The following is a 14203-nucleotide window of genomic DNA, read 5'->3' on the forward strand; positions in this document are numbered from 1 at the left end:
ATATATATATATATATATATATATATCTGCCTAACACATATGAATATCATTGACCTATTTGTCTATCTCTCTCTCTCTCTCTCTCTCTCTCTCTCTCTCTCGCTCTCTCTCTCTCTCTCTCTCTCTCTCTATATATATATATATATATATATATATATATATATATATATATATATATATATATATATGTAAGGTGGTCTTGGATGCTGCATCTCACCCTCTGTGCTCTCCCGCTCTGACAGCCGTGTTGGAGGATTGTTTATGTGTCTCACCTCGGTTTTTTTGGTTATTTTTCTCGATTTTATTTACTTTTATTGTTTTATTTTAGTTTCCCCTTCTTATTTTGTGTTTTCTCTGAGTGTTTTTATTTATGATTTAACAACGAGACATTTTTATGACCCTTTTATCTTCAGCTTTTATTCATTTTAGTTTTTTTTAACTCAATAAAGTTTTAAGGTCTCGTTTTTACTTAGTTTTCATTTTAAGTTGTAGGGGAAGCATTTTTTACGCACAGTGTTTATTCGTTCTTTTTAGTTATTGTATTTTTTTTTCTTGTAATTTCTATTTTATGCTTTTAGTTTTAGTTTTGTTCCTTTTTATGCGCCTTTTTAGCTTATTTATTGCAAGACTGTATTTTGTAAAAGTGTTTGGCCTCTGACGTCACCGGGGTATTGAAAAAGTAAACAATAAACAGTACGAGTCGAGACGTCAGCGAGTGTGGTTCATTATCCTCCGAAGCTTTGAACCACCAGCAGTGTCGCCATTTTTGTTAAACTGAACACAGAGACGATCACGGAAGATAATAAGTTAAGTACTGAGATCCTGATATTCTTTGCATAGGAGCTGGACGTGATCTTAAGAACATTTTTATTGAATAATTTGAACATCCTTTTATTTATTTATTTATTTTTAAATGAACTTGGCTGGTCTGTTTCTCTTTGTTTTATTTGTAACAAGTCTGAGTGATCTTTCAGTTTTAGTTTTCCTGTTTCGGTGTCACCAGACTCGGGTTTTATACTGTCGTATTTTTTTCTTTTAGGTTTAAGGGGTTTTAAGCCTTCAGCTCTGACGCCAGACTTGCTGGTTTTGTCTTTGTTTTATGGTAAGGCCTTCAGCCAGGCTCTTTCCACTCTGAAAGTCCTTTCTTTTAGTTTTTTCATACGAGTCAGTAATTTTAGGTGCCTTTAGCACATTCTTTGGTATTGGTCAAAATTCTGCCAGCCGCCTTTTAGACGAAAAATAACATATGCAAATGATAAAGCGAGTGATTCTAAGAAACTTTTCTTCTATGTACTTCCTTCGCAGCTCAAAACTAACGAAGTTATTGGACACATAAGTGTCCGTGAGCCCGTTATGAAGTACTATCTCAATATTTTAAAAATCGCCATCCGATATCCTTTCCTGTCTTTTGTAAACAAAACAATGATGCCGTTTCATTTTTGTACAATTATTCTAATCACCGAGATTCGTGCGTAGATAATGCCCACATAACGGTACACGAAGCAGATTTTGTGTCTGTATCAATATATATGACAATAGACCAGTAATACTCACATAATATTGAGTATTTACAATAACAAGTAAATTTCTTGTTCTGCGCAAACCGATGTGCCTCACCCATATTACGAGCAAAAGGGGCCTGAAGAAATGCGCGGGATTTTCAAAAACAAAAATGTTATCGCCTGAATTGCGAACGAAACATTTTGAAATATTTATTCGACACTACATGCGCGTGACATTGTCACGAAAGCCAATAGTATTACAGGAAATACTATTAACCAATCACGAGACACCGTGTGTGGAACAGGTATGTATAGTGGTAGAGTAAAGCGAGTATAATGAATCTTTTGCCATCATGGATCTCAGGTGCGTCGGGTGTAACCCTCACTATTATAGTGTAATATCTGATTATTTTGAGAAAAATGATAACGCTATAGAATTCCTGAGAGCACACGGTGTTTTGCCAAGGGCGGTAAATTGTCCACACTGCGATTTACCTTGCAAATACCGTGAAGATCGACATACGTGGTATTGTGGCAGATGGAAAAAAATTGCAAAAACAAAACGTCGTAAAAGTTGCGTTTTCTCGATCAGCGATTATAGCGGCACGTTTCTGCAGGGAACCCATTTGGCACCATATAAAGTAGTTTTATTTGTTAATCATTGGTTGCAAAAGTATTGGGATCATCAAACTGTCACTAAATGTATTGGCATGTCTAGACCTACTAGCGTAGATTGGAGGAGTTTTTGTTCTGAAGTAACCCAAAATTGGTGGTTACAAAATCAAAATTCAATAGGAGGTGCCGGGATAATCGTTGAAATCGACGAGACGCTGCTCGTGCGGCGCAAGTATAACAGGGGCAGACAGGTGAGCCACGTGTGGGTCTTTGGGGGTATTGAGCGTGTCAGTAAAAAGAAATTCATTGTTCCACTCGTGGATGGCGACAGGAGTGCTGACACGCTCATACCCCTGATTAAGAAATATATAAAACCAGACAGTATGATATACAGTGATAAATGGGCTGCCTACCGAAACCTAAAACATCTTGGTTACAAACATCTGAGTATTAATCATTCTGAGAATTTTGTAGACCCACACGACCCACAACTCCATACACAGAACATTGAAAGATTGTGGCGCGATCTTAAAGAATGGATAAGGAGGCCCGGAATTAGAGCAGAATATCTGCCCCAATACATCGCGCGATATTTGTTTATCACAGAAAATTCTAATTCCCCCTTACATTCTTTTTTTGTGGAAGCGGCATCATTATACCCGCCGCAAGGCGGGGTTCAGCGAGACCAGCCCTCTCCAGTCCCAGTTCCTCTCGATGAGGGTACTTCTTCTGAGAGTGAATAAAATTAGGTAAGATATTTAAATCTGTACTTAGGATTTTTTCACCATTGTATATATATATAAAACGTTATTACGGAACAAAATACATGTTTTCGTGAACTCCGACGCATATTTATTAAGAATCGGCGATATTAAATGAATCGTGTGTCAAAGAGTAAGACAGGAACACCATGCTTAACTAGCAATTACTGGCAAGGTAGCGATTATACTGTATGATAAACGGCGACAAATCCTGGCCAATGAAAACTGAGGAAAATGACGTCAGTATTTCTTGACCAATCAGAACTCGCTATTTTCGGAAAGTGTGCACCGGACAAAAAAAACGTTCAGTGTCTGTCTGTCAACTGTGTGAGAAGGGTTTGGGTGTGAAATGTTGGAAAATATATAGCCGGCTGAAATGTTGATAAATCGCTATTTGCATTTTTCTGCAGAAAAACTACAACATCAACAATATTTGACTAAGTATACGGAGGTACGGCAATAGAAGGTTAGTAAGATTTAAATAGATTATAACGAGAACCGGCATATTACACACATTGCATATTGCACGAATATATATATACTCAAATATTTATAGAGTGCAACTAACTAATTCTTTGTCTTATTTTGCAATAAACGCAGGCAGATTATTAACAAACGCAATATTAATGATAAATATTAAACGTTAATTTCTTTTGTCTGTTGCATACATCGCCTTTGAATCGGTGTACAATAACCGCGCGCGCAATCAAATTGCCATAACGAATGGGGACCAGGATGACGTTGCGGGCATGTCACGGAAAAACTTCTGATGGGCGGGTCTCAATCTCAATCTCAACAATAATGAGCAGGGCGCTAAATGAACGCGGGTGACGGAAAAGACTCGCAACGAGTGCACAAACCTTTTGGGAGTGTGATTTGTCTCGATTTGCACATAGAAGGGGGCTCTAGCATTATTCCCATCGATAAACTAATGTTAAATGTAGCGTGCGACAGCAATAACTGAAAGAGCGGTGGCTCCATGGAGGACGCCGTGTCCATGCTGCGCAACCGTTCCTGCCCGATGTGAGCAGCACCGCAAATTTTAGGTAAAATTGAAAATTATGTAGGAATGAGGTTATCCGTTTGTGTGACGCGCGGTGATAGAGGGAAATGGACAACGCCATTTTATAGAACGGAAGAGATAGTAGGACGTATTATAGGTTAAGCTACAGCGGGCTCTTATCCAGCTATTAATGACGAAAATGTACCTCGCTCTTCAGGCTCATGGGCGTTCCTTCGCGGCAGACATACACGCTCGGGATATCGGCTATTTTTGTGTAATCAAAATTTATTGCTTTTGTATTGTGAGGCAACCAGACAAAAAGTAAGCCCAGATTTAACCGCACATTAGTAGACCGTAATTATATTGGTGAAACATGCGTCTTTTTTCCGTAGAGTTTAAACAAACACGATTTAAAGCTTTTGTTAGTTGTTTTGATATGTTTTGCTGTGTAAATCATGGAAATTTTTTCCCAAACATATTGCAAATCCTTCGCTTAAGCAACTCTGACGTCGAGAAGTACAAGTTACGTCACTGCTTAAGCAGTCAGATGCGACGGAGAACAATAGCATTACAGCGCTAAACAGCGAAGGAATTATCCATTCCAAAAACAATCGTTTCGAAAGGAGGAGGCTGGCAGAATCTGAAATTTTACCCTCATTTTCTGTTATTCCATTTTCTATAATTGCGTTTTCTATGAAAGTGACGTTTTCGGTGCACCACTTTCAACCAACCTGGAATCATTGCCGATTACTAATTATTTTTATACATTATTTTGTTATTTATAATGACATTTCCTCAAATCAATTTATGCTTATACATTATATGTTGTATTCTGTGTAATGTGGTTCATTTACCATTACTTATAATCTTTATCATAACCTTGATTGATTGTTAACAATCTAACAATGCTACTGCCTTGTTACATCAATTGCCTCCCATTCGGAACAATACCCAATCTTGTTACGTACTCACTTGCCTGTAAGCCACCGTCATGGCTAGTGCTAGTGATTTTTGTGCAAGTTGTGACATGGGGTAAGTTTAAATGTTTATTATTTATATTATTAAATGTTTATGTATTTTCACATATAAATTAGTTTTTGCTTATATCATAATGGATCATTTTTTTTAAAATTATTATATCATGATAGGTATGGGCACTTCTGGGAAAAGTACGGCACCCAGCCTTCCCTCTTTCTTGCTCGATCTTTGCCGTGCACATGGCCTCATTTTGGAGGCCATGAAATGTCCAAAATGCGACGGCGAATGCCGTCGCGATGATAATATAAATTCATTCAGGTGGGACAAGACCCCCCCCCAAAAAAATAATCGAAAAGTTAGAGGCAATTTCAAAAAATCACTTTTTAAGAACACCTGGTTTGATAATAGTAAGCTCGATTTTGAAACTAATTTAAAATTTGTAAATTTGTATTTGAGAGAGAGGAGCGATTTCAATTTCCCAAACCGGACTATTTGCGATTGGGCGAGCTTCTGCCGGGAGGTTTTGATTTTCTGGTGTTTTGAAAATCAATCCGACAAGATTGGCGGGTCAGGGGAAATTGTCGAGATGGATGAATCTAAATTTGATAAACGGAAGTATAACGTAGGTCGTGTCATAGAAGGTCAGTGGGTTTTTGGAGGAGTATGCCGAAGAGTAGGGATTTTTTCCTCGTCGCCGTGGAGACGCGTGACTCTCTCACTTTGCATAAAGTAATTAATGAGCGTATCCACCCAGGGACAATGGCCATTAGTGATTGTTGGAAGGCATACAACTGTTTAGAAAAAGAGGGCTATCAACATTTAACTGTGAATCATTCATATAATTTTGTTGACCCCAAAAGTAAAGCGCACACAAATACGATCGAGCGGAAATGGAGGGAAGCGAAGGTCAAAGTGCCCCGCTTCGGCAGGAGGACATACCACTTCGCCGGGTACTTGGCTAAGGCCATATTTGAAATGAAGTACCCGGCGGAGAACAAAAGATTCCTTCAGTTCCTCCTTGCCGCAGCTCGCCCGTACCCTCCGCACTGACGGTACGTATTAAATGTATTGATAATGGGATTTGGTTATAATTAGACATCGTGCTAATAAGGGGTGTGGTAAATTATTCTGGGCAATCCTAATTAAAGCAGCCGCGGAAAGTGTATTGGAATTATTGGACAATATGCAGTATAAGGTAGTGCCTAAGTTGGGAGATAAAACCTATATAAATCGATAGACCGATACAAACCAAGACACTTTTCTTCTATGGCAATATTTGTGCAAATGCTTCCCAAAGGTGCTATACGTAAATGAACAGAGGTGAGGGCCCAATTTTGCTTAAGTCCATCATCATCTTTTCATGACGAAAGTAAGCATTGGACTGGACGCAGAACCGATTACTGCGCTGTTCAGACGAGTGCATGTATTGCTGCGCGATTGTGAAAGGGATATTTTGCTAATCATCAGTGTCTGCCGTTCCATATTAGTGCTTTCAAAGACCTTTATTAATGTTTTTTATACCTCATTTACGTGTTTTAAGATTGATTATACAGGTTTTAACGGGAATCGGTCTGAAGGACCTTCTGCGCATGCGTATTTTCGCGTTTCTCGCCGCCAGTTTTGACAGGTGGATTCGCGGGTAGTCGGTGACAGAGAGCCGGTAAGAAGTGTTTTGTTTTCGGTGTTGCGTCGATTCTAGGTTATTCCTAAGACTATGCAGTGGCAACGAAGAAGAGAGAGACCTCAATAACTATCGCAGTTCCATTTCTGAGGGCATCAAGTTCCCCAAATCCCGAAAAAAGCGATAAAAACGAAGCGACCCACGATCCACGACCGACCGAAAGAAGCGAAGGAAAATTGACAGTTCCGTCTTTCAATATATAAAGGTATTTGGTTTATTGTTTACAGCATGGATGCAGCTCTTATCTTGCCGTACATACCGAGGTGAAGAGAACGTGTCCCGGGGGGTGTTGGGGGGCTTGCCCCCCATCAACCCTCCCCTCGGGCAGTGCCCGAGGGGCACGCCTAGTCACGGCACCGTAAATTGCTAGGTTAGGTTGGGTTAAGGGTTAGGACGTTTTTTGATGCGTGAAAGGTGTGTAATCCCGTTGATTTTACCGAAAGATACGTTGTATTCCCGTAGAGTTCTTCGAATTTTGGCGCGCCGGTGCGTAGACTTTCATCGATGGCGGTTACATCCGTAGAGTTTCATTGGCCGATTTTAAGCGCTTTTTGTGCTAGTTTTACGCATTTTTTATCGTTATTCTTCTTATTTAAGCTTGTTTTACCCCATAATTTCCCTGATATACTTCATGCCCTCCCCTACTAACGGGACTAACAAATTAAGATTGTCGATGGAAGTGGTACTCAGATCTCGTCAACGAAGCATTTGCACAAGAAACAACATGAAGAATCGTTGAAATCAGTGGATTTCATGCAGATAAATATCAAAATTAGTTCGAAAGTAAGCCCCTACCCTGTTATGCATATTGACCCTTATTTATTAAATATATATATATATAATGAACGAGCTAAGATGCCCTAGAATTGGCTGACAACCCTGTTTGTTTACTTGAGGTCTGCCTCGGCCACTCCTCCGCCGCCATAGGCCTGGGCGAGACTTCTCTGCCGTTGGTGTTTTTTATTTGGCCGGTTTGTTTTTGGGTTTGTGCTTTACTTTCATTAGGATTAGGGCGACATATTACATTTTTAGTGATATATCGCATAGGCAGGATTCCTTGTTTATTCGCCGTGGATATTGTTCCGGCACCGGATTTTGACATTTTGGCTATTCGTCCGGCATACACTCGCGCTTGCGCAGTCAGTAATTCTGCCTTTGTCATTTCACGCAATATTCATAGCGGGATCGAGAGACTGCTGGGATCTTTTTCCGGCGTTTTTTTTTTCCATAAGCCTGCACTGAAGAGCTGTTTTCCGGCGGGGGCACATCCTCAAATTTGTTTATTATTAGGACCGAGTGGACACACATGCTACGTTTGCTAGTTTGACATTTCTGATTTCCATCCCTATTCTGATTTACGAAGTCCCCGACGCCCGCCAACGATGTTGGGGGATCCCGTGGGGAATGGGGTGTTGGGGGGGGGGTGATTTCGTTCATACCATGCATTTTAAAAAGCAAAGGAATGGGGGGGAAATCCGAGCCAAGGATAGCATTTCAGATGATAAAGAAAGTGAAAAATGTAGGAACCCGAGAGAAGATTCGGCCGCGGATGATTCGACACGGTGTTGCGCGAACGAACGAGCGAGCGAGTGGACTGCAGCTTAAACGCACGAACTGCCAGTAGGTTCGCCTTATGAACCAAAAATCCCTCCCGATTGCCATATTTACCTATCGGGGGCTTCTCCCCCTGACCCCCTCACTAAGGAGCACTTCAACTCTGGCTTCACTTTCTTATCCGGTGTACGCTTCAAAGCTGCAGCAACAGTCCTTGAATCTTTGACATAAAACTGTGCGAAAGTGTTCTCTTGGAATTTGGTCAAGCTGTCCTTCACATCAGCAAAACTGGCAAATTCAGTTCCAACTTTGAAGGAATCGATAATCGATGATCGACCCTTAGTCATGAACAACACAAAAACAGCGCCAAAGTTTGCATGCAAGGCTAATGCGCGAGTGTGTTTGCGCGCAAATAGTGTATGGCGGACGAATAGCCAAACAAAATTATCTTCATTTTTTCTAGAATCACCTGCTTTATATTATTAAGAAATCGGTTGTCTCGTCAGTGTTCCTGAGGGCTTATGGGGTTTGCGATTCCGAATTCATCGACCGTGAGTTTTACGTTATTTTTGAGACATTTTCAGAATTAGGATATCCTCGTCTTTTCTTCAATCAGGCACATTCATCTGCGAAGTGGAAATTTTATAATAATTCCCGTAACACGCAACAGGACAGTGCCATAATCTCAAAATTTGTCGTTTGTCGTTTGACAAAACGACAGGTTGCCAAGTAGCTAATTCCAAATTTCGTTAAGTTTTACTTCCCCGCAATAATCCTCTCTTAGCCATAGACATGTATACGATGGTAGGAAGAGTCAGCTCGCAGTCTTTCGGAAAAATTACCTCTGACGTCAGACCTTTCCTCAGAACTATTAAGTTGCATTGCTCGAGAAATCATTTTCACTAATTCCTGCTTTGCAATTGACCAACAGATAAAACTCCCGAAGCCATTATCTACCGCCTCGGCCATTTTGCTTGTTCCCGCAACACTAGCACTAGTGGGGGCGGCGGGCGAGGGTGGGGGCGGCGGACGGACTTGCTGATAGCTTCAAAAAATTACTAAAATTTGGTAAAAATTACAGAGACTTCAACTACGACAGGCTCCTCCGCGCCCCACGTTACCTCAACGACGCAGAGTGCTTGTTCGTGGCCGCCGATACTGACGAGAAGTCCATAGTGCAGGGAACCAGCCACCGCTTGCCAGGTGAGCTTTGAATGTGTGTTTATACTCTTGTGTATGTTTTTATAGAGATGAATATTCATATTTACATTTCCTGAAGGACATACAGGTACATACTTTTTTGTAAGAGTAAACAGTACTTTATTATAACAAGCTGTAGAAAAACAGAATATAAATTGCATTACCAGGTAAGAAGTGAATTAGAAAAAGTGCATCATTAGATCTATAAGAAATGAAAGGAAATCACTAAAGAGGAATCGGAAACAAAAAAATAAAACTTTCAGCTGCCAGACCCTCACTCAACATCTTCCACATGCTACAAGCTCGTTTCATCCTCTAGCATAGATAATCAGAGAATCCCAGTTTGCCACACACACGCACACGCATGCACGCACACGCACGCACACACACACACACACACACACACACACACACACACACACACACACACACACACACACACACACACACACACACACACGCACACGCACACGCACACGCACACGCACACGCACACGCACACGCACACGCACACACGCACACACACGCACGCACACACACACACACACGCACGCACACACACACACACACCGCACACTACACACCACACCGCACACTACACACCACACCGCACACTACACACCACACCGCACACTACACACCACACCGCACACTACACACCACACCGCACACTACACACCACACCGCACACTACACACCACACCGCACACTACACACCACACCGCACACTACACACCACACCGCACACTACACACCACACCGCACACTACACACCACACCGCACACAACACCACACACCACACGATACACCACACGCACACACTCATATATATATACGCATATGCATGCGTGCACACCAACATCCTCTTCGCTCTACCATTCCACAGGTGCCTCTGTCTCAGTTTATCCGCCACTCCCTCTCCAAAATAGTCTGCAACCATGTAGCTTCGTCGTTCAGTAGTCCCATTGCCTTAATTAACAGCCTCTGTATACGTACTGTGACTTACATCTCTTGTTGTTTTCAGGTCTTGAGAGGGCGGAGGGGACCTCGCTCGTGCGCCAGTGACAAGCGATGGCTTTTCTACGTCGAATCGGCTTTTGGGAGATCTACGACCTTCAGCGCTGCCTCATCACCCGTCCACTTGTTTACGGTGAGCATTTCAACCCATGTTCCGTTCTTACTCTTATTTGTAAAATGACACGCACACGCACACGTACGCACGCACACACGCACACGCACGCACGCACGCACGCACACACACACACACACACACACACACACACACACACACACACACACACACACACACACACACACACACACACACACACACACACACACACACGCACACACACACGCACACGCGCACACACACACGCACACACACACACGCACACACACACACACACGCACACACACACACGCACACACACACACACGCACACACGCACGCACACCACACACCGCACACCACACACCACACACCGCACACTACACACCACACCGCACCGCACACTACACACCACACCGCACACTACACACCACACCGCACACTACACCACACCGCACACTACACACCACACCGCACACTACACACCACACTACACACCACACTACACTACACACCACACGATACACCACACGATACACCACACGCACACACCACACGATACACCACACGCACACACCACACGCACACACCACACACTACACACCACACACTACACACCACACACTACACACCACACACTACACACCACGCACTACACACCACACGCACACACCACACCACACACTACACACCACACCACACACTACACACCACACCACACACTACACACCACACACCACACCACACACTACACACCACACCACACACACTACACCACACCACACACTACACACCATACCACACACACTACACACCATACCACACACACTACACCACACCACACACTACACACCACACCACACACTACACACTCACCACACACTACACACTTACCACACACTACACGCACACTACACACTACACACCATACCACACACACTACACACACACACTACACACCATACCACACACACTACACACCATACCACACACTACACACCACACCACACACTACACACTCACCACACACTACACACTTACCACACACTACACGCACACTACACACTACACACCATACCACACACACTACACACACACACTACACACCATACCACACACACTACACACCATACCACACACCACACGATACACCACACACACTACACACACCACACGATACACCACACACACACCACACGATACACCACACACACACCACACGATACACCACACACACACCACACGATACACCACACGCACCACACACGATACAGCACACACACACACCACACGAGACGCCACACACACACACCACACGACACACCACACGATACACCACACGCACACACACACCACACGATACACCACACGCACACACACACCACACGATACACCACACGCACACACACACCACATGATACACCACACGCACACACACACCACACAATACACCACACACACACTACACGATACACCACACACACCACATGATACACCACACACACCACACGATACACCACACACACCACACGATACACCACACGCACACACACCACACGATACACCACACGCACACACACACCACATGATACACCACACACACCACACGATACACCACACGCACACACACACCACACGATACACCACACGCGCACACACGCCACACGATACACCACACGCACACACACACCACATGATACACCACACGCACACCACATGATAAACCACACGCACACCACATGATACACCACACGCACACCACATGATACACCACACGCACACCACACGATACTTCACACACACACTACACGATACATCACACGATACACCACACACACCACATGATACACCACACACACCACATGATACACCACACACACCACATGATACACCACACACACCACATGATACACCACACACACCACATGATACACCACACACACCACATGATACACCACACACACCACATGATACACCACACACACCACATGATACACCACACGCACACACCACACGATACACCACACCACACGATACACCACACCACACGATACACCACACCACACGATACACCACACGCACACACCACACGATACACCACACACACACACCACACGATACACCACACGCACACACCACACGATACACCACACGCACACACCACACGATACACCACACGCACACACGACACGCACACACCACACGATACACCACACGCACACACCACACACCACACACACACACCACACGCCACACGATACACCACACGCAACACGATACACCACACGCACACACCACACGCCACACGATACACCACACGCACACACCACACGCCACACGATACACCACACGCACACACCACACGATACACCACACGCACACACCACACGATACACCACACGCACACACCACACGATACACCACACGCACACACCACACGATACACCACACGCACACACCACACGCACACACCACACGCACACACCACACGATACACCACACGCACACACCACACGATACACCACACGCACACACCACACGATACACCACACGCACACACCACACCACACACTACACACCACATACACTACACACCACATACACTACACCACACCACACCACACACTACACACCATGCCACACACACTACACCACACCACACACTACACACCATACCACACACACTACACCATACCACACACACTACACACCATACCACACACACTACACCATACCACACACCACACCACACACACTACACCATACCACACACCACACCACACACACTGTAGCCACACCACACCACACACACTACACCACACCACACACTACACACCACACCACACACTACACACCACACCACACTACACACGCACCACACACTACACACTCACCACACACTACACACACACTACACACCATACCACACACACTACATACACACACTACACACCATACCACACACACACACCACACGATACACCACACGCACACACACACCACACGATACACCACACGCACACACACACCACACGATACACCACACGCACACACACCACACGATACACCACACGCACACACACACCACACGATACACCACACGCACACACACACCACACGATACACCACACGCACACACACACCACACGATACACCACACGCACACACACACCACACGATACACCACACGCACACACACACCACACGATACACCACACGCACACACACACCACACGATACACCACACGCACACACACACCACACGATTCACCACACCCACACACACACCACACACACACCACACGATACACCACACACACACCACACGATACACCACACACACACTACACGATACATCACACGATACACCACACACACCACATAATACACCACACACACCACATGATACACCACACACACCACATGATACACCACACACACCACACAATACACCACACACACCACATGATACACCAGAGACACGACATGATACACCACACACAGCACATGATACACCACACGATACACCACACAGACCACGCGATACACGACACGCACACACACACCACACGATACACCACACGCACACACGCACCACATGATACACCACACACACACCACACGATACACCACACACACACTACACGAGACTCCACACACACCACACGAGACACCACGCACACACACACACCACAATACACCACACGCACCACACGAGACAACACACACGCCAGACGAGACACCACACCCACACCACACGATACACCACACACACCACAAACACACCACACGATACA

At 44.5% G+C, this 14203-nt stretch overlaps 1 protein-coding gene across 5 annotated transcripts; it reads left to right on the plus strand.

Moving 5' to 3' along the window:
• The first annotated feature begins 725 nt into the window (after nucleotides 1-725).
• LOC113811185 (uncharacterized) lies at nucleotides 726-10502 on the plus strand. Of its 5 annotated transcripts, none has more exons than XM_070117077.1 (3): nucleotides 726-2866; nucleotides 9176-9310; nucleotides 10320-10502. In XM_070117077.1, exon 1 carries the CDS (start codon nucleotides 1856-1858, stop codon nucleotides 2858-2860), a length of 1005 nt encoding a protein of 334 aa, XP_069973178.1. In that variant the 5' UTR covers nucleotides 726-1855; the 3' UTR covers nucleotides 2861-2866; nucleotides 9176-9310; nucleotides 10320-10502. The 5 variants fall into 5 exon arrangements, 2 of the variants coding, with proteins under 2 accessions (XP_069973178.1, XP_069973177.1); XM_070117076.1 differs by having other exon boundaries at nucleotides 9176-9297; XR_011398264.1 differs by lacking the exon at nucleotides 726-2866 and adding an exon at nucleotides 5607-5911 and having other exon boundaries at nucleotides 9176-9297; nucleotides 10320-10479.
• Nucleotides 10503-14203: the final 3701 nt, after the last annotated feature.

The sequence above is a fragment of the Penaeus vannamei genome, chromosome 39 (assembly GCF_042767895.1).
Source record: "Penaeus vannamei isolate JL-2024 chromosome 39, ASM4276789v1, whole genome shotgun sequence".
Taxonomy (NCBI): domain Eukaryota; kingdom Metazoa; phylum Arthropoda; class Malacostraca; order Decapoda; family Penaeidae; genus Penaeus; species Penaeus vannamei.

Excerpts from the sequence above, each read along its gene's own strand:
- LOC113811185 (XM_070117077.1), top strand. The coding sequence starts at position 1,856 with ATGGATCTCAGGTGCGTCGGGTGTAACCCTCACTATTATAGTGTAATA.